The 22741-nt window shown below is 37.7% G+C and overlaps 1 protein-coding gene across 1 annotated transcript in view; it reads right to left on the reverse strand.

Moving 5' to 3' along the window:
* Window positions 1-449: 449 nt before the first annotated feature.
* The window catches only part of dok6 (docking protein 6), a 70702-nt gene continuing 48410 nt past the window's right edge, over window positions 450-22741 (reverse strand). Inside the window, exons 5-8 of the mRNA XM_056254097.1 lie at window positions 21911-22100; window positions 21495-21633; window positions 15988-16096; window positions 450-1461 (exon numbers count right to left, since the gene is read on the reverse strand). Of these exons, the coding sequence (XP_056110072.1) occupies window positions 1307-1461; window positions 15988-16096; window positions 21495-21633; window positions 21911-22100 (593 nt within the window). The 3' untranslated portion in view covers window positions 450-1306. The remainder of the gene's footprint in view (window positions 1462-15987; window positions 16097-21494; window positions 21634-21910; window positions 22101-22741) is intronic.

Below are 22741 nucleotides of genomic sequence, written 5' to 3' on the forward strand. Positions count from 1 at the left end.
CATATTTGATGTAGAATATGTACTTAAAAAGACGCCGCAGAGTGTGACGTCATATTGCGATCGTTGCAGTGTCCGTAGAAATTTGCTCCAAGTCTAGTGTGACTATGGCGTAACTGATTCATTGAAAAGATCTGATTCAAAACAATCATTTGTTCATGGTTTAGACGTGATTGGAATCTGATCTAAACTGAATTGACTGTCCACAATGTGTATCGAAACTGTTCAGATATGATTTGTGTGTCACATGGCGCACTTTCATTTTCTGGAATATCTGCATTGGTTTATGCTTTGTTGCGTTGCGTTGGTCCGCATACGGCAAAAACAGCATGGAAGGGTTTGCAGTGTTGCATTGCAATATTATATAGAATATGATTATGCATTTTTTATATATAGTATGATATGTGTTTACGTGGTGTGAGAAAGTAAATTTTTTTTTTTTTTTTAAATGCTACGATCAGAGCGGCCAGACTGAAACCGATTTCCAGAAATGAGACTTGAATAGGATTTCAAATCACATTTGAATGTAGCTCAAAGCGGATTTGTAAATATCGGATATTTCATGTTGTTGTTGTTTTTTGCCGTTCACACTTGTAAAATATGATCAGATTTGGACTGACAGTCTAAACAAGTCTTTTTTGAAGCTTTTCCAGATTTCATGGAAAAGAGCAACCAGCACAGTCTTTGAAATATCTTATTTTGTGTTCCACAGAAGAAACAAAAACATACGAGTTTGGAAAGTGAGTAAACAGTGACAGAATATCCATTTTTGGGTGAACTATCCCTATAAAAGTAAGCTTTGTTTTCATTATCCCCAAAACACCACACAGCACTTACAGATATCATGGCATAATGAAACCCAAAGAAAACGACAAAAGTGCAAAACAAGCTCTAATTTAAAAGTGCAGGGTGCTAAACACAAACATATTCCTTGTTTGACAGAAGCTAAGTGGGTATCCCATTACAAAGACAGACAAAAATGCAAGAAACTATGGATGTAAGCGCTACAGCGCTTTAATATTTACAGTATATCTGAAAAATAACTGCGAAAAGTCCATTTGTCTTAAACTACACAAGGAAAATAAAGTTTATGGTACAACTTTTTGGCATTTTTTTTTTTTTTTTTAACGTACAAAAAGAGGCTCCTAGAGTTCTTAGTATACACCCTGTTCTACAAATAATTATTAAGTCATACATATATAGAGAGAGAGAGAGAAAAAGAGAGTTCATACTGTTCATGTGTCTATGAGCTTCCTAAGCTTTGGAATGTCCGGGAGTCGTGGCTTTCGTCAAGCCATGACAGTGCATGTCAACGGAGCGGCGAGGCGCTGCAGTTCCTATCGTGGCCACTAGAGGCCGCTGTTGCTTGCTCCTGGTTCTGCTCCTGCTCCTGCTCAGTCTGCTCGGAAAGGAAGCTTTGAAACGTCTGAGCCCGTGGAATGAGTGTCATAGTCAAACTCGTACCTTGAAAGAGCCAGAGAGATCATTACGCATGTTATTGACACGGCGCTGATTCGAAAAGGCATTCGAGTGAAGACATAAGAACTGTACAGCAAAACACATTCCTGCGCATTGATTAACTTGCGCTTTTTGAACGCAGCATTGATCGACTTTGTGCATTAATAACACTACTGTTCCTCAAACTAGAAGGGATTTAGGAAAAAGAGATTTTGGCAACTCTCAACCTATCAGTGTTTGGCACGCTCGCGGGAGAGGTAGATGGCTTAACTCGATTTTCTAGAGGTGATTGTGTGATCAATTATGGATGAGGAGGAGTAGAATACCCAGGGTGAGACGAGGATACCTGCTCTCCAAGTAGGCGAATCACACACACAACTTGTTTCTTAACAACAGCGAGCACATATATAGAGCACTGACTCAAATACAGTCTCACACCGAGCGCACGACACACACCTTATTTAGAAACCAAGCGAGCCGCTTCTGAGGAACGCAGGTATTGCATTGAAGACTGTCACTTCGTAACTTAATCTTACAGGTGATGGGAGGGTGTTTTGGTAAAAATATTTCTTCAGGTTTATAGAAATCAAATGCATTTTTTGAGCTAAACAGGAGTGCTGAATCCTGCTCCGGTGCTGTGTCCTAATTCGCATAGGCCTACTATCCGTCATAAATAATAATGCGTCCCAAATTAAAGCGTGTTGAGAATAGTATGTCTACTTTTCCACTGGATTCATACATTTCATCTATATCACCCCACAACATTTGGCAAAAAGGACCAACAGTCAGACTCAGGACACGAGAATGTAATCTTGTTTGGTGAGGACTGTGAGGAAGAATCCACAGTTGGCATAAAATAAATTCACCTAATCTATTTTTATAAATGCAGGTTATCTTATTGTGAACAAATCATCCATATATTTTATTTTTTTGTACATGCAATGTTTAATCAAAATGTCATACTGCTGAAATGCCAGATTTCTCCAATCATTTTCTCTGTAAAGCTGATATTGTGTTTTTATGGGTCATCTAGTATGATATGGAGCTCAAAATCAAGGAGGACAAAAACCCCTCAGGCCCAAACTGAGCCAAAAATATGCAATTTGGTGCAGATGTTGTTATATTTGACCAAACATCTCCAAAAACTATCTAAATACTTTATGATCAAAGCTCTGTCATTTTTAAAAGGTAAAAAAATATTTTAAATTCATAGCAAACATACCTTAAGCATAAGTTTTATTTGAACATACACATGTGTGAAGACAGTTTACTTTTTATACTATTGCTAGAACATTTCTTTGTGTGTATAACTGATACAGACTGACAACGAAGTGTTTGTTAATATGCTGATTTTCAGCGGATACTGTGTTAATTTAAGGGATGATATGCAGATATCTGAGTGAAACGCATTGATTTTATTTATACTTAATTTTATTATCCTTGATCTAACTTCCGCTTTGCTTAGCGAAGTAAAACATCACTAACATGATTTGAGATTCTAAGCCTAAGATCTGATCAATACAGTCTATAGAGTTTTGACTAATTATGAATAATAGAATCTTTAAAGATGAAAGTGAAATAGATGCTTTATTTATTTATTTATTTATTTATACTACTGTTAAAAAGTAAGCAAGGCTTAAAAAAAAAAAAAAAAAAAAAAGTTATTTTATTCAGCAAGGATGATGAAACTAAATGCATTTGTAATGTTACAAAAAATCTATAAAACATAAATGCTGTTCTTTTGAACTTCTATTCATCACAAAATCCTGAATAAAAATTAATTCTACAAAAATATTAAGCAGCACAACTGTTCTCAACATTGATAATAATAAATGTTTCTTGAGCATTAAATCAGCATATTAGAATGATTCCTGGAGGATCATGTGACACTGAAGACTGGAGTAATGATGCTGAAAATTCAGCTTTGCATCACAGGAATAAAATACATTTGAAACTATATTCAAATAGAAAACCGTACTTTTGATCAAATAAATGTAGCCTTGGTGAGCATAAGAGATTTAAGAGAACATCTTACTGACCCAAAACTAGTATTATTATTAATTAATATTACTTATTTATTACCAAACCAGAAGCCCCATAGAGTGTTATTTTGGTATCTGGATTCATTTTAAATGTAGTTAAATGTTCAGTCACTTTATTGTATGTTTTTGATATTTAGCTTCTTTTTTTTAAAAATAAGTCTGTATAGTTTTTATTCATTTTCATTTCAGTTTTAGTCATTTTAGTACATCAAGTTACACTAAATGAAAAGAAGAAATCTTCCCTTGCCAACTAACTGCAATAAAATAAGTTAAAAGTTCAGTTAACGTTCGATTTATTTTAAGCAGCAGAAATGTTTGTTTTGTTATCGTTTTGGTTTTAGTTTTAGTCAACTATAACAGCCCTGGCTCTAAACCATGACATCGTGTCCCGTTGCCCATATTCGTTGTGTAATCTGACATAATTCCTCATGCTTAAAGTGTCTGCATCTTCAACTGTGTGAACTAGGTGCAGTTTAGTTCCAGCCCTCCTCATCTGAATGGGTTTTCCCGAACACTACAGGCAGGTGTGTCCGAATCTAACCTCTGCATTGTGGGATCCTGTAGCAGAACTGAACACTCTCGCTCTGGTACATGATTCACACAGCACAGAGGGTGTCCTCTCATCCAGATGTCACACTTTTGATGTAAGCGGATTTGCGGGAGCCATATGAACCCAAGGGCAGTTGGAGCGCCGCTTGTCCTGCATGCTTGGTAAACATGTTATGCCTCTGCGGCCCCTGCGACCTGCCTACACACACCATCCACATGCGTGTTTCCATCACCTTAGGAAATTGCAGTCAGGGTTCTGCGCCACAGATGATCTGAGCTGCCAGTGAGCTCTACAGGATGGAGGAAATGAAGCAACGTCCAGATAAACAGACTTGGATGATAACACACACACATACACACCAAACCTCAATATTTGCCATGTCCAGAGTCTACAAGCTGTATCACTTTCTTATAACAAAGGCAATACAGTGTACCTGAACAACCAGGAAACTATATCTTGATCAAATACTGAGTCAAACCATAATGAAAAATCCGACTGTGACTGTAGTCTGCAGTATGAATCCATTATTCATTTCAACAGACAAAAATACAGCAATATGACATGCAAAAATGTTATTTACATGAGCACAAATTTGTTTCCCGTGAAATCCATGACAAAAAAACGAATATTTTTATAGATTAAATATGTATATATTTAATATTTATTATTGTGTAACAAAAAAATTAATTAAACAAATTTCTTAGTATTTTATTTGTCTTTATGTTCATTTTAAATTGTTTCTTTTCCAAAACTTTTCAAAATGATAGGATTTTTTTAATGAAAAAAATCCCAACAGATTTTTAGTAAATCGCAACTTTTATTTTCCCTGGCTAACATTTATATTAGTAAAAACGGTTATTTAAAGGTGCTATATGTAACTTTTCTTCTAAAATGAATCCTTTTTTTATTGCCTGTGTGAGGGGTTGTAATCACACATTACAATGATCCACTTGTCGGGTTTTGCTATTACCTCTGAAGGCCAGTATTCCTATTTCTATGTGAAGTCTCCGGGTCGGATTTTCTGCGAAATCCATCGGATGTGACGTGCATGCGCGCTCCCGAACCTCTATCCTTTTTATATACAGTCTATGCGACGGCACTGCAGCTGACGACATGGAGTCTGATAACACCAAAAAACGACCTGCCTCCAGCACAACACACACTCCAACACTAACTCCACATAAATATAAAAAACAAAACAAAAAAATGTATCTGCTGAAGCTCGTCAGGCCAAACGTGATTCTGATCGACTCAGGACGAAAACACGGATCAACATCGGCAGAGCGTTTGAATTATGGAGAGACCTCCGCTATTTTTATTGTGATCAATTTCAAGTTTTCAGATATGCTGAAATAAATAATGGTAAACTGTAATGAAATGGCAAGGTAAACTACAACATACATGAGACATGAAATTAATACAAAAGACTGTTCCAGGATAACAAAAAGTAGGTCCTTTAGGATGTAACTTTTATTTTATGTACTAGATCTACTGTCTAACGTCACTCTTCCAAGTACTATCATATTGTTTATAATTTTCAGACATGTTCAGTACAGTAATGTTACTTCCTACGATCTTACTGTTACACTGAAATTGTTCAGTCTAGGTCACTAACCGTTTTCGTTATCATATTCACCTATGTTGACATTGCTGATTGTGAAAGATACACGAATAGTTAGTGAAATGCCTTATGCTAACACCGCATGTCGGCTAAATGCAGTCAAGGTAACGTTATCATGGTACGAGCATGGAGCATTAGTTCAACGTCAAACTGATAAAAGTAGTCTTATTATAACGTTGCAGTGGGAGTTTACATGAGTTTCCAGCACGTTGTGTGATGCTTTCTCCGGTGTGTTGAAAGTCTGTGTGTGGCCGGCAGGTACCATGAGTGCTCGCTCTTGTGTTCGAGCACGCGCAAGAGCACGAGCGCTCTTGAAAAAATTGGTTGCAATCTGAAACATCACCGATAGAGGCCGCTAAAAATACATATAGCACCTTTAAAGAGACACTATAGTTGTTGTTACCTAAATATAAACTATTAACATTTTTTTTTGTATTTGAAATAAAAATTAAATGATTTATTTTATTTCAGCTTCATTTCAAAAACAAAAAACAATTTAATAATAAAGATTAAACATTTTTCTTTTTTTAAAATGAAAAAAAAAAAAAAAATCCCAGTGCAGATTTTCAGTAAATGGCAATACATTTTCACTAGCTATTAGTTAACATTTATATTAGTAAAACTGGTTATTTAATGTGACAGTTTTACTATTGTTAACTAAAACTATTAAAATGTTTTTTTTTTTTTTTTTAAATTAAAATTAACTATTAAAATTATTTATTTTATTTCAGCTTCATTTTCGAATACATGTTTACTTTTAAGTTGTAGTTAAACTACAGTTAGTAAACAGAAACCTTAAAAATTAGAAATGTTATCTTGTATAAGTATAAAATTAGGAACATTTTAATAAAAATAAAGCTAAATAGAAATACTTTTAAAAAATCAAAATGAATCAAACAGCACATAACAAAATCACTAAAAGCAAAACAAAATTTTAATTTTAAACACCAAACGCTAAATGAGAAGGACATGAGGCCATCTCCTCTTTATATTTATGTCATTTTAAGGAGTAACATGCACATAAAATGTGTGGTGATTTATTTTCAAACACTGGCATGGCGTTACATGTATTCTAGCTAATGACATCAACAGAAGTGCTGCTGTGTTTGACTCCCATATTTTGACTGCAAGCAGCCAATTGGCGAACACCATCAGATCCCACCGCAGGGGCTCGGACTAACAACAACCAGAGAAGAAAACTAAGTGACAACCTCTCGATTCTTCTTCCTTGGTTCCTATGACAGAAGCCAAACATGCCTTTCGTACCTCACTTGAAACAAGCCAGCCTTTAGAAAAAAGCCATTATACTGCAGATCTGTTGCTCAAAGTTCTGGCCCTGTTTCAGCTTGGTAGGGAAAAAAAGAAAGAAGAAAGAATTATCGTCCGGGATGGTAAACACGCATATTTGTTGTGTGCAAGACAGCTCCTGCAGCGCCAGGGCTCCGGGTTAGACCACAGCTGTCACACACACACACACACTCGCGCGCACGAGGCTGCAATACACTTATCTAACCTGGTGGGACAAAGATGATTTGTCATTGGCTTGACATTAAAGCAAGAAGGCCACACCAGTCTGACTAGAGAATAAAGAGCAGAAACTAGAGTTGTACTTGCTTTAACCTGTTGTATTCATTGTGTAAATGTTTTTATTGTACTTTGAACATTTTGTAATCCTTCACATTCAAATATAGTTTTATTGTTCTGTCAGACTGACAGACCATGAAAGCTTGTTTCCGCCATGGAATAAAACGTAATTGCGGTAATCGGTAATTGCGACTCATAATTATGAAGTTTTTTTTCCCCCTCAGAATTGTGAGTTTATATCCGCAATTCATACTTTGTAACTAGTAATTGCAAGTTTGTATCTTACAATTGTGAGAAATAGAATTGCGAGATATAAACTTGCAAGAGAAACAAGAAATATACAACAAGAAAGTTTTATATCTCACAATTCTGATTTTATTTTGCGCAATTCCAAATTTATAACTCGCAATTCTGACCTGTTTCGTAGAATTGTGAGAGAAATTTGGAACTGTGAGGGGGAAAAAAAAGGCAGAAAGATATAAATTTCAGAATTGTGAGATTAGGCCTTAGTTCAATTAGGGCATTTAAGCAAATTGTATTAACGTGCCTTAGAAAAAAACATTGCTGGTGTGAATCTTGAGACAAAAAAAAAAATAAAAAAAAAATGGCACTGATAGTGCAAGGTTGCCGATTGCTTCTTTTAACAGGAATGAAAGCGAGGCTATGAGAGTTTATTTAATGTGTTTTTGGATTGACCTGCTGACAAAAAACTGCTAGAATTTCTTTCCAAAAAATGTTTTCAGGATTTCAGGCTGCCTTGCTTGTTTTCACATTACCTTACGCAAGCTTCGCTCCAGTCCAAGACGATATCAATTTGCTTCAGCTATGTGTATATTAGTCTGAATCAGGTCAATAACTTAGTTGGCATGTCTGTTCTTCCTAAGTGGAGTATAGCGTATCAAATTAATGAAAGTATAAACCCTTTTAGTTTAAATTTGCCCATGTGAATGCTCTGTACTGGCAATAAATACCTAATTTTAAATAGCATTATATGCGTGCGTCATGTGTCCTTAAAGCCTGTCAATCAAAATGAGAGAAGGCGGAATAACGCAACCTCTCCCAAAAGTGTTCTGCATGTGTTCAGCGATTAGAAAATAAAGCTTACAAAATGTTTATCATAAACTAGCCGAAAAATCCACCCAAGATACATTCACTGTCAGGAGCTGCTACTGGGTGCATATATATATATATATATATGAATGAATGAAATCAATTTGACTGGGAAAAACATTTTTCCACTATGTATATACAGTATATGCATTAGTAAACTCCCATTTTCCTGCTCTGAAAGTTAATTTACATCAAGCCCAATCTGCTGCTCACATATAACCTGCCATCACCAGACAACCACTCTCCGCAAGGTGATTACAAACCGAAAGGCCAAAGTAAATGAGCCAAACTAATGAAGGCAGAGGAAAAGGTTTTAAGCAAAAGCCTCCATTTTCAAAAGTCTATAATTGGGTATTTGACAAATAACAGGTCCATGAATCCCCCCCCAACACCCCCCCCCCCCCCCCGACTTATAGATGTTATATGTTTATATCTTCTAGATGATATGCATATTTTAGATTTAATCCATTTATTAATTTGTTGACTCAGTTTATTTAAATAACCATGTGGTGCAACAGATGCATTGTTAAAAGGACAAATATTCAATTTCATCTCTCAACTAATATGAGTAATAATGTATAATAAAAAATTATAAAATAGTTCTAGTTGGAGTATAGCATGCCACACTGTTGTCACTAGACTAATTTAATGTCAGCATGTAAACTCATTGGCTTTATACATTGTTTACATGATATATAAGTCTATGGCCAATACAGGTATGGCCATTATCAGAAAAGGAATAAGTAATACTAGTTAACAAGAACAGCTGTAGCTGTTGTCCATTAGAGCAACAGAACAATACTTCTCTGCAAAAGTACGCCTACTCATATTTTGCTGAAGGAAAGATTCAACACACACACACACACACACACACACACACATATATACATACTATAGCACAATCTTTGACAGGGAACAGAAGAGGCCCAATCAGTAGAAAAGCAAGGTGCAGCTGGTCAAAGGGACACACATGGAACTGATCACCAGGCTTATCAAACCACTCCAGAGCGTCCCCAAGACCTGAGCGCAGCATGTGAGCATGTTTATATAATAAGAAAAGCTCTCTCAGTTCTACCCTTGTCTGAATCTTCCAGAAAAGCCTCTTTATATCAGCACTGCTAGGTTGGAGGTGCTGGGAACGTGCTGTCTGGCAGGGAGGCACACAGATTGGGTCTGTTGTGTATTGATTTCAGATTAGCGAGATGGTGAGGAATGCGAAGATGGGCATTTTTGAGTCTGTATATGGACTGGACTCACTCAGCTCCAACCCAGACAATGTGTTTAGTGCAGGTGTCCTGGAGAAAGTGTGGAACCAAAGTGTGTGTGTGTGTGTATGCGTGCGTGTTCCAGGTAAGGGATATCATGTAAAGTTTGTATAGTAGAAGAATCATGTCTTCACAAAAACCCAATGTGTGAGTGTGTGCGTGCGTGTGTGTGCATTTGCTCTCTGCTCACAGTTCATTGTAACTGTAATTATGCTATTCTACAGTATATAATCATGATACATGGGGAGCTTTCTATAGTGGTGTAATTTAAAGCTACACAATAGAATAGTACAGTATGTTTATAGTTGACAGTAGCCATTGACGTCCATAGTAGGGGAATAAATGGAAGTAAATGGCTACCGTCAACTGTCTTGGTTATCTTCTAAACATCTTCTTTTATGTTCAACAGAAGAAAGAAACTCATACACGTTGAGTGATAGTAAATTATGACAGAAACTATCCCAAAAATCTTTAATGTGCCGCTTTAGTGTCTTTAGCGGGAGAGAGAAGCAATGCGCAAGGTTTGAATGAAGCACGTTTGGCTCTAGATTCAAATTAATAAGAGGATATAGTGCTGAAAGATCATTATCATAAATGACATTAAACTGTAGAAATGGTAATCCGGTGTTGCTGTTGTCATTATGTCTCGTTGTCCGGTTGGAACCGGAAACGGACCGCTATTTGAGGATACCTGATGTATAGCGTATATAGTATGTGACACAGCACAGTAAAAATTTACTTGAAAATAAAAATACCTTTACATCCATGTTTTCATTTTTACAAACACACAAAAAAAAAAAAAAATTTAGCATACACATTTTTTGAATTCCAAATGTTTTCCATTTTAAAGCTTTAATTCAATTTTAATCAATCAAAAAGCATGTCAAATTAACTGAATTCATAAAATCGTTGAAAGTGCTGCACAACAGTTTTACGGTTTATAACATGGATGAAAAAGTGTCAAATAATATTTTTATTTTATTATGATTATTATCATTATTACATTGAAAAGTACATTCTACTATACAATAGTAATATATTTCTGTCATAATTTGGTGGATTGTAGTGAATACCTGCGAGTTTCTGTGTGTGTATATGATGATAGTTTTATTAGATGAAATGGTCAAATGCTGGTGAAGTGTCTCAGATCAGCTCTGGAGTTGAAGTTCATGTGTTTTCCACATCGCAAAATCATAGGGCCCTAAGTATGACTCTAAATAGAGCTGTCAATTAATGAAAAAAAAAAATATTTCAATCAAATTATCATCAAGTACTTGCACATATCAAAATATGCTGAAAAAACCCAAATAAATTCAAAGACATTATTATGCCATTATTATTTCACCTACTCTAAGGTAGTTTAAAGTCATATACAAGAACTGCAAGGCTATTTGTAACAGGTTAATTATAATGTCTTGGAAGGAGCGGAAGGAGGTGATCCATTTTTAACAGAATAGATACAGTATGACTCATATTATGTGAGTCAGCAAATCCATAGCTGCCGACTAAAAATGTATCTTGTGACCAAATGTACGCTGCCAGTTTGGTCCCTGTTTTCTATCTTTCACCTGAGCTGTGACTGAATGAACATCAGCACAACACTTTCCAGGCATTATTTCTCATTCACAAAGTGACAGGAAGTCATGTTCTTTCCTGCCAGATGTGGATATTAGCTGGAGAACTGTAAACAATTAAAGAGCAGATATTCATCTTAATATTGTGGTTCATACATCAGTATGAGGGGAAAACACATTATTTCAATGTCTTATAACGCATTACATTATAATAACCTTCATTAATAATATCATCAGATATATATTTTTTTCATTTTCATTTCTGGTTGAACAATGTAAACGAGTTGATGTAGATTCTAATAGTTAGAAATTAAACTGATTTACACACTACAGTGCAAACGTCTGGGAACAGTAAGATTAATTGATGGTTCACTTTAGTCATTCTACTAACTATAAGTAACTGTGCAACTACATGTCAACTGTCATTAGAGTATTAGACTGTCTGCTTAATATCTGCTAACTCTTTATTTTGATGGTCCACAAACATACATTCTACTTACTAAAAGTAACTTTGCAACTGTCAACTTATTCTAGCCTAACAGTCTACTGATACTCTAATGAGAGTTAGTTGACATGTAGTTGCAAAGTTACTTATAGGATGTCTGTTGCTGGACCATCCCGGATTTTAAAATATTTTTGAAAATGATATGCTCAACAAGACTGCAATTATTTGATCAAAAATACAGTAAAAGTTAATTGAGTTAATTTAAAAATCTATTTTAATATACTGTATTTTAAAATGTGATTAATTCATGGCTTTAGAGTCACATGATCCTTCAGAAATCATTCTAATATGCTGATTTTGTGTTCAATAATTGCATATTATGTCAAATCAGTTTCGCTTAATATTTTTGTGAAAACCATGATACATTTTTTTCAGGATTCTTTGATAAAGTTCAAAAGAACAGCATTTATTTTAAATAAATATATTTTTGTAACATTATAAAATGTCTTTACGGTCACTTTTGATCAATTAAATGCATCCTTTAAAATCTTTTCTGATCCCAAACTCTTGAACAGTAGTGTACATTTTTTATTATTTATTACTTAATAAATACTTATAAAGAAATTAAACATTATTATTAAATAATAATTAACAACTATACACAAAAAAAATCAATAAACATTTAATTAATAAACATTTGAAAAAAGTTTTTTTTATAAAACTTATTTGATTGAAACGTTTTTAAAATGCTTTTCAATGTAATATTTAAATGTACACAATCTAATGAGCAGTTAAATGAACATACTGAACATTACATATTGTTTGTTTATGACCAGCTGTCACCGATTCATCTTTGTTCATTGATTTAGTGTCCATTCTTCAGGTGTGAATGATTCGATTTATGCCATGAACTGTATATTAACGTACACAGCAGTGCGGTGGGTTGTTCATATGCATGCTGATTGATTAAAAAAAGCATGTTATGCTGTACATGCCATCTTACGCAGGTGGCAAAGTCCTCTATTCAGCACAATTCGTAAGGAGTGTGCTGTTGCACGGCAGAGATCTTTATAATATTTCCATTTTCCTCTCACGGAAGGCGCGCGCTCTCATTGACTCTTCAACCTAAACACCGTCCTTCAACATGGTGATGCACTCAATTTATTCATTGAAAAAAAAAAAAAAGCAGCATTCTGCTGAATTTGTATTTCTGAGGGAAGCTGATGAGGAGGGGGAACATTCACTATATCAGGCTAACATCTCAACAATGGGAATGCCACAATGATGAACGAGACAGAGGTTTTAAGGCTGGCTGCCTCAGAGCCAGATACATCAGCATCTGGAGATGCCTCAAAAAATTTTTTCACTGATTAGGGACGCAAATATCTTGCCATTATAGCCAATAATCTTTTTGTGTGCGTTCATATGTTCAAATGTCCTGCTTGTGTCTTGTGAAATTGCGTAACAGTAAAAACACAGGTTATTCGCATATGACAACGGACGATTTTGACAGCTTGACAGAGACCGAAGCACCAAACCCATGTGGCGTCCAGGCAGATTAACTCATCTCTCTCCCAGCAGATGGACACATCATTTCCCTAATGCTACATGTCTCCGGACCACATGGACCTACACACACGCTTTCAATCAAACCCTCAAAAGCATTTGCTAAAAAGGAGCCGTGGAAAAAGAAAAAGAAAATCAATGGTGCCCAAATAGCAAGATGCAAAATGTATTTTTGTAACATTGATTTAAATGTGCATCAGTGAGTGGTTTACATGAGTAATACAAATGGTATGGTATAATGGTATGTTTAAAAGAATAGTTCAAAAACAAAAATTAAATCTGTAAATATTCCCTCAATCTGTATGGTAGTTTTCAGTTAAACAAAAATGAGTATTTACTGTAGAGCAGAATGTCCAAGACATTTAGCTTTTTTCCATACACTGAAAGTTTTAGTGAATTTTAACTTAAATGTGGTCTTTTCCTCACACAAAGCTATTAAAGAGCTTCTGAAGACTTAGAAAAAAGTCAAACAAACTACTTTTATGATAATTTTATGGTGCATTTTGTCCATGCAGCAAAACTTTATCTTTTAATGCTCCTATTTTGAATTTTAGAGAACTGACTAATTCTAAAGTACGTGATTATTTCCTCTATTAATATTTCAAGGGCAAATTATGTATATGGGATGGATACAATATTCTTTTAAACCTATATACTGCAGTGCAGAGGCACTCTTTCCTCCTATTTTCAAAATTGTTAATTGGTCTATAAATGATGGAGTGTTTCCAAGTGCTTGGAAAACTGCAATAATTACACCAGTGTTTAAATCAGGTGATCACATGGCTAGTATCAATTATAGACCAATTAGTATCCTGCAGAAAAATTGATTTCTCATTACATCCAATGCAATTTGGGTTTCGAAAGTCATTCTACAAAACTGAAAATCATTCTACAGAAACTGCTAATTGTTTTCTTTTATAAAATATAAAATATAAATTGGACAAATGAGGTGTGGTGGGAGCTGTCTATCTAGATTTAAAGAAAGACTTTGATACAGAGTAAATCGTGAGATTTGAATTAATAAATTATCAAATTATCATTTCTCACGAGAGGTAATTAAATGGATAAGATCATACTTTGCTGATAGAAAACAGTGTGTCCGGGTAGGCCATAAGACTTCACAAATAGTTACTAATTCTGTTGGCGTACCTCAAGGTTCAATATTGGGTCCTTTGTTATTCAGTTTGTTTATTAATGACCTACCTACGTTTGTGCATCTGCTGTTAATTGCTACATGTATGCTGATGATACGGTAATACATATGCATGCTAAAAGCAAAAAGCAAGTCGGTTAATAAATTCATGTTTACATCTTAATGTTAGTAAAACTGTATGTTTTTATCAAAGTCTACAAATACTGTAGAGATCCAGATCCAGATGTTATAGTCTCAGTAGTCCATGAGTATAAATGTTTAGTTATAGCTATAGATTTACAACTTACATTTAAAAAACAAGTTTAAAAAAACTTGTGAATAAAATTGTATTTAATCTGGTAAATTTGATACATATTAGAAATAATTTAACCACTGAGGCCTCAAAATTATACATCAATGCCATGATCTTTTCACATATGAATTACTGCCTTACCAGCTTGACGCAGACAAGGTAGGACTACATTACAATCAACAGAAAGACTTTTTAAACTAGGAAAATATGATTACATTTGCAGATATTTTACTTGTGTAAAAAATTGTGCACGGTATGGCCCCACCTCCACTTAATTACTTTATTAGACAAAATCCTAACTCATCTACTAGAACCACTACTGGAGGGGATTGTACAATAACACATAGTAAAAGTGCTTTCCGGCAGTCAGCCTTTTGCTATAGAGCTGCACATACCTGGAATACTATACCTACATAATTAAGAAATATTTTTCTGCATCGATAAAACAAACAGTGGTTATTGAATAATCAAACATGCCTTCATAATTTGGAATAGTGGCTTGTTTCTGTCTCCTTATATTTAAAGTAATTTTGTGTTAATATGCTCTGGTTATGGCTATATTTGCTGGAATGTGTTTTTACATGATTTTTCGTGTTTTTACATGATTTTTCATGTTTGTGTGCACTTTTCTTTACCATTAACCTGCCAGGAACTACAGATGAAAATTAGTCTGTATTGCTAAATCTGGCACATTTACATCATGGACTTGAGTGCTCATCATGTTAATTAATGTGCATTGTTTATTTTAAAGAATAAATGTGCTGTAAGCATATTTCACTTTAAAATGCAGTATTAATTTATTTGTTGGCATAACAGGAGAAGCATCAACATGTTTTAATAAACAAATACAGTAAGGTTTTGCTGACACAATTGTTTTAATAAGATGAATTCATGTTCATCAGCTACTTTATGCAAATCCGCTCCCTATGCGGAACACAGCTTTACTGGTAATTCAAAATCACTATGGAAACCTTCCATGCTTAATTTATGTTCACTTAAAGTATTGAATTAAATCCACCAGTCTGATTCCCAGCTAGACTAATGCAGCACCACATTCAAACCGGCTAACAAAACACTACTCGAGAAAGGGCAGCGGGATATAAAAGAGCACGTAGCGCTAGTACATGCACAACAAATGTGTTGCCATATTATTGCTTTACTCAATCGCCAGATTGATTTACTTTACCCAAGTGAAAGGGCCAGGGTTGCTCATCGATTTATAAATGTACCAAATTGAGCTTCAGATGAAATCGTCACCTTCGTAAGTACGGCAAACATTTAAAGATGCTGTTTTAACTGAGCTGTGGAGTGGGAAAGAGCTCTGTCTTACCTTGGTAATTGCAGATGTCTCCCACGCTGTTCTGACGCGTGATGTGGTGCCAGTAAGCGCTTCGCGGGAGAGATATCGACTTTGTTAATGTGCTCTCGTTTGAAAGAGTCTGTGAGGCAGAGCAGAAAATCATTGGGTTACATTGGTTATATTTCCAGTCAAATTACTCGGAAAGGCCTTACACTGAGAGGATTTCAAAGACCGAGACTCACAGTAAACAGCATTAGGCTGTTTTGATCATTAAAGATGACAGGTGGAGTGTGATGTCATTACAGCCTTTTATCGCAGCATTTTAAGAGAATTTCGTAAATTCGAACAAATAATACTCGTAGCGGGAGTCTAGATCAAGATTTCAGAGCAAGCAGCATTTTTTGGCAGGGGTCCTGAATGCGAGATCTGAGCGGAGGGCCATATGGTCAAGTCTCATCAGCCTCCACTGAAGGCCTTAGAGATGACAGCATAGATTCACTGCCAGCCAGATTTAAATAGTGCAGGAAAGACCATCCGCACCAGGCGACTGAACGATTCATCAACCTCGCTAGCTTCAGGAGGTTACAGAGAAATAACCAAAATGTGCTTTCAGTGATATGCTGACAATAAAAATGTCAAGATCACATTTCAAGGCATCACTGTTTAGATGCAGAAAGCTTTGAACCATGAAAAACTCTTGAGGCTGTTATTTCTGTTGTTATATTGCATCTCTAATCCATTTACATGTACATATTTGGTAGACGCTTTTATCCAAAGCGACTTCAGTAGCAGCTGAAGGTTTCTATTTTATCAGTATGTGTGTTCTTGGTAGGGTGGCCATACGTCCGGATTTTAAGCCCCGTGTCCGGCGCAGCCTCAAGCCGGACACTCATTTGTCCTCCTTTTTGGAGTTGCGCTGAATCGGCCCAAAAAAAAAAAAACGCTCTTGAATCTTTATTGAGACGCAGCAGCATAGCGTCTAATGCTGTAAGATCTCTGGTCAAACAAATGATTGGCTGAAAGCGGTGTCAAATAAATATCTGATATATCATTGGTTTAAAAACGTAAACAAGCCTCGATGTGCTGCCTACTACGCCTACGTCATATCATAACGTTAAAATGCCGAAACGTCAGACCTCATTTAATCCGGAATGGACAAGGAGTAGAGCGATGATATGGAGGTATATCATAATTTTTCAACCACATATGAATGTGAACTATACTAAATAATATAAATTATTGACTATTTCAATACCCAAGAATGTCAGATGAAATATTGTAAAAAGATACAGAAATAAAAATAAAACAGATTGATAAAACTTAATAATAATATGTTTATCTATTTATAAAACTAGAAATATTAATTTCTATTATATTTCATAATTGATTATGAGACTGAATAATAATATACATTTTTATTAATTCCATTATTTTAAGTATATCAAATAATTCATTGTCACAATGAGTGTAGAGCAAGAGACCTTGTGTGCCCCCCCTCCGTCCTAAACAAACTTTTGTTTTTTGCTTTCTTGATGTTTTTGAAAGCCTCTTGTGCCTATCAAGTCTGCATTTGTTTTTGCATTTAAAACAGTAATATTGTAAAATATTATTTCAATTTAAAACACCTGTTTTTTATTTTTTATATATTTTGAAAAGTAATTTATTCCTGTGATAGCTGAATTTTCAGCATCATTACTCCAGTCTTCAGTATTACATGATCCTTCGGAAATCATTCTAATTCTAAGAAACATTTCTTATTATCAATGTTAAAAACAGTTGTGCTGCTTAATTATAATTATTTATTTATTTTGGAAACCGTGATACAGCATTTATTTGAAATAAAAACCTTTTGTAACATAAAAAATTTCACTTTTATCAATTTAATATATCCTTTCTAAATAAAAGTCTTACTGACCCCCACATTTAAAACAGTAATTAATTTTAAGTATTTAAAAAAATCTTTTTAAATTTTCTATTAGGTGATTGAATCCATAGTTTTTCCAGTAACTGTCAAAAGTTAAAAAGATAAGAAGTAATACTCTGCATTTTATGTGCACATGGAGGTTATTATTATTATTTTATCAATTTTATCAATGCTAAATGAATAAAGAACCCCAGAATCCCTCCAATTTGAACACTACAATTAAGACTCAGTTGTGAAATATGCTTGTACTAATATTACACAATAATACACACAGCAAATTGTTATAAAATGTCAATCTATCCATCTTCTTCCGCTTATCCGGGGCCGGGTCGCGGGGGCAGCAGTCTAAGCAGAGATGCCCAGACTTCCTTCTCCCTAGACACTTCCTCCAGCTCTTCCGGGGGGACACAGAGGTGTTCCCAGGCCAGCCAAGTCCCTCCAGCGTGTCCTAGGTCTTCCGCGGGGTCTCCTTCCGGGAGGGACGCTCCCGGAACACCTCCCCGGGAAGGCGTCCAGGAGGCATCCGAAACAGATGCCCGAGCCACCTCAGCTGGCCCCTCTTGAATGTGGAGGAGTAGCGGCTCTACTCTGAGCTCCTCCTGAATGACCGAGCTTCTCACCCCATCTCTAAGGGATCGCCCAGCCACCCTGCAAAGAAAGCTCATTTCGGCCGCCTGTATCCGGGATCTTGTCCTTTCGGTCATGACCCACAGCTCATGACCATAGGTGAGAGTAGGAACGTAGATTGACCGGTAAATCGAGAGCTTCGCCTTGCAGCTCAGTGCTTTCTTCACCACGACAGACCGGTACATTGACCGGATTACTGCAGAAGCTGCACATACTGCCGGCAATGCGAACCAAGCTCCTGCTCCGGTCGTACAGGGACCCCATACTCCCAGAGCACCCTCCACGAGGGACACAGTCGAATGCCTTCTCCAAATCCACAAAGCACATGTGGATCAGTTAGGCAAACTCCCATGAACCCTCCAGCACCCTGAAGAGGGTATAGAGCTGGTCCAGTGTTCCACAACCGGGACGAAAACCACACTGTTCCTCCTGAATCCGAGGTTCTACTATCGGCCGTATTCTCCTCTCCAGTACCCTAGCATAGACTTTCCCGGGGAGGCTGAGAAGTGTGATCCCCCTGTAGTTGGAACACACCCTCCGGTCCCCCTTCTTAAAAAGAGGGACCACCACCCCGGTCTGCCAGCCCAAAGGTACGGTCCACGACCGCCACGCGATGCTGCAGAGGCGTGTCAGCCAAGACAGCCCCACAACATCCAGAGACTTGAGGTACTCAGGGGCGGATCTCATCCTTGCCACCGAGGAGTTTCTTGACTACCTCGGTGACTTCAGCTTGGGAGATGGATGAGTCCACCTCCAAGCTCTCAGCCTCTGCTTCCTCAATGGAAGACGTGTCGGTGGGATTGAGGAGATCCTCGAAGTATTCCTTCCACCGTCCGACGGCATCCCTAGTTGAGGTCAACAGCTGCCCACCTCCACTGTAAAAAGCGTTGGTAGGGCACTGATTCCCTCTCCTGAGGCGCCGGACAGTTTGCCAGAATCTCTTCGAAGCCAACCGGTAGTCCTTCTCCATGGCCTCACCAAACTCTTCCTAGGCCCGATTTTTTGCCTCCCCAACCACCCAGACTGTAGTCCGCTTGGCCTGCCGCTACCCGTCAGCTGCCTCAGGAGTCCCACAAGCCACCCAGGCCCGATAGGACTCCTTCTTCAGCTTGACGGCATCCCTTACTTCCGGTGTCCACCATCGGGTTCGGGGATTGCCGCCTCGACAGGCACCAGAGACCTTACGGTAGGGCTGCACGATTATGGCCAAAATGATAATCAAAATTATTTTGATCAATATTGAGATCATGATTAATTCTATGCCTCTTATATAATAATTATATATTACTATGTAGTATGTACCAATTTACTAATGCAATTTACTAATGCTCGGACACACTCAGTCTCTCTCGCGTAGTGTCACTCGGTCTCTCGCGCAGTGTTGCTAGCTCGCGCAGTTCGATTCGCTTTTGTCCAGTCCGGCGCCTCATAGTCTAACATAGTCTAACTAAGCTGCGCGGTGCAGGGAACAATTCTGATTGGTTCATGGAGGCACGTGATCGGACAGTGGTTTAAAGAGCGCTAGATTGGCTTAAAAAAAAAAAAAACTTTGATACAGAACATTCTATGAACGGAATGATTAAATATCGCTCAATCACGCGAATTTGATCGTGGGAAGCCAAAATCGTGATCGTGATTAAAATAAGATCAATTGTGCAGCCCTAGCTTACGGCCACAGCTCAGAGCGGCCGCGTCGACAATGGAGGTGGAGAACATGGTCCACTCGGACTCAATTTCTCCAGACTCCCTCGGGATCCGGTCGAAGCTCCGCCGGAGGTGGGAGTTGAAGATCTCTCTGACCGGGGACTCAGCCAAACGTTCCCAGCAGACCCTCACAGTACATTTGGGTCTGCCGAGTCTGTCCAGCTTCCTCCCCCACCATTGGATCCAACTCACCACCAGGTGGTGATCAGTTGACAGCACCGCCCCTCTCTTCATCCGAGTGTCCAAGACATACGGCCGGAGGTCGGATGAAATGACCACAAAGTCAATCATCGACCTCCAGCCTAGGGTGTCCTGATGCCACGTGCACTGATAGACACCCTTATGCTTGAACATGGTGTTCGTTATGGACAAGCTGTAACTAGCACAGAAGTCCAATAACAGAACACCGCTCGGGTTCAGATCAGGGGGGCTGTTCCTCCCAATCACGCCCCTCCAGGTGTCACTGTCGCTGCCCACGTGGGCGTTGAAGTCCCCCAGTAGAACGACAGAGTCCCCAGTCGGATCACTTTCCAGCACCACTTCCAGAGACCCCAAGAAGGCCGGGTACTCTGCACTGCCGTTTGGCCCGTAGGCGCACATGACAGTGAGAGACGTATACCCAACCCGAAGGCGCAGGGAAGCAACCCTCTCGTTCACCGGGATGAACTCCAACACATGGCGGCTGAGCTGGGGGGCTATAAGCAAACCCACACCAGCCCGCCGCCTCTCACCATGGACAACTCCAGAGTGGTAAAGAGTCCATCCTCTCTCAAGGATGTGTGGTTCCAGAGCTCAAGCCGTGCGCGGAGGTGATCCCGACTATCTCTAGTCGTTACCTCTCAATCTTACGCACAATCTCAGGCTCCTTCCCCGCCAGCGAGGTGACGTTCCACATCCCTAGAGCTCGTTTCCGTGTCCAGGGATCGGGTTGTCGAGGCCCCCGCCTTTGACTTCCGCCCGATCCACTAAGCACCGGCCCCTTATGGTCCCTCCTGCAGGTGGTGAGCCCACGGGAAGGCGGCCCCACGTCGCTCCTTCGGGCTGAGCCCAGCCGGACACCATGAGGGGAGGCCCGGCCACCAGGCGCTCGCATATGAGCCCCAACCCCGGCCCTGGCTCCAGGATGGGGCCCCGGCTGCGCCATGCCGTGCAACGTCACGGTCCTCGGTTTTCACTCCATCATAAAGGATTTTTTAACCCTTTGTTATAAAATACTAAATAATAAATGCCTTTTTGCCCCAGTGTGCCCTATAGAGTTTTGAGATGTGAAGTTTTACTATACCTGTGAGCTCTTCTCCATCTCCATCATCATGCGTTCATGTTGCTCAGCGATGGACAGTGTGGCAGAGTGAACTCTCTGATAGATCATCTCACCTTCTCTGGTCTGGAACGTGAACAAACCCTCCCCTGTATCACACATCCTGTAAAAGCACAACACACATGCACACACACACACACCCCTAAGCATTATTGCTTCTATTAGATTTCAGTACACTCACACACTTCTTGTAATAGGCTGAACAGTAGGAGTACACTTTAAGGGCAGCCTGTAAGGGAAAGCTTATGTTAAATGTGGAGCACCTTCATGAATCAGCGAATCAATATGCAGAGCAGCAGAATCAGGACTATTGGATTTAGGATGAAAACATCTTCTCAGACAAAAGCACACCCAACTAGAATCGAATGGTGTTCACACACCTCCCGGACTCAAATGTGAACCAGGTTGAGTCTCTGCCGTATCTCCTCAGGGAGTTGAGCGGCCACATGACCAGCTTGACTCTGGCATTATGGACGTCCCAAAGATAGATGTTTTCATGGGTGATCTGCATTGTGCACTCTCCATAGATATCCAGGTTTGGGGTAGGCATCAAGTAAACATTAAATCTCTCTGGAAAAAAGAAATAAAAATAATTAAAAGTCATAAGTACTGCAGATTGGGGGTTTGTTGAGATAACAATAAAATTAAAATAAAATAAACAATTAAAAACCACAATTAAAAGCAAATAATGCCACAAGACTGTTTGTTGATTTGATAAATAAGTAAATAAATAAATAAAAATAAACAATTAATGTTTTACTTATTAAACAAACAGGAAATGTTAGACTTAACAAAACTTAATTTGTTCTTATACAAAATTATTTATATATATGTTTTAATTATTTTGCATTAATAACATGCAAATAATGTGACCAGACTGGGGGTTTGTCGATTATGAATACAAAAAAAATAAATCATTATATAACCATTAAAATATACATTTTAGACATTTTTATTTTATTTGATCTTATAAATAGGCTTTATACACGTTTCAATTAATTTGCATTAACATCCAAATAATGTGACAAGACTGGGGGTTTGTTGATAAAAAAATAAAATAATAATAATAATAATAATTTAATTTAAAAAAAAAATTAAAAAATTAAAAACATTAAAAAAGAACACTTCTTTTGATCTTATAAAAAGGATTTATATACGTTTGAATTATTTTGCATTAACAACATGCAAATTGACAAGACTGGGGGATTGTT

The sequence above is a fragment of the Rhinichthys klamathensis genome, unplaced genomic scaffold (genome assembly GCF_029890125.1).
Source record: "Rhinichthys klamathensis goyatoka isolate OS25496 unplaced genomic scaffold, OSU_Roscu_1.1 h1tg000110l_1, whole genome shotgun sequence".
NCBI lineage: Eukaryota > Metazoa > Chordata > Actinopteri > Cypriniformes > Leuciscidae > Rhinichthys > Rhinichthys klamathensis.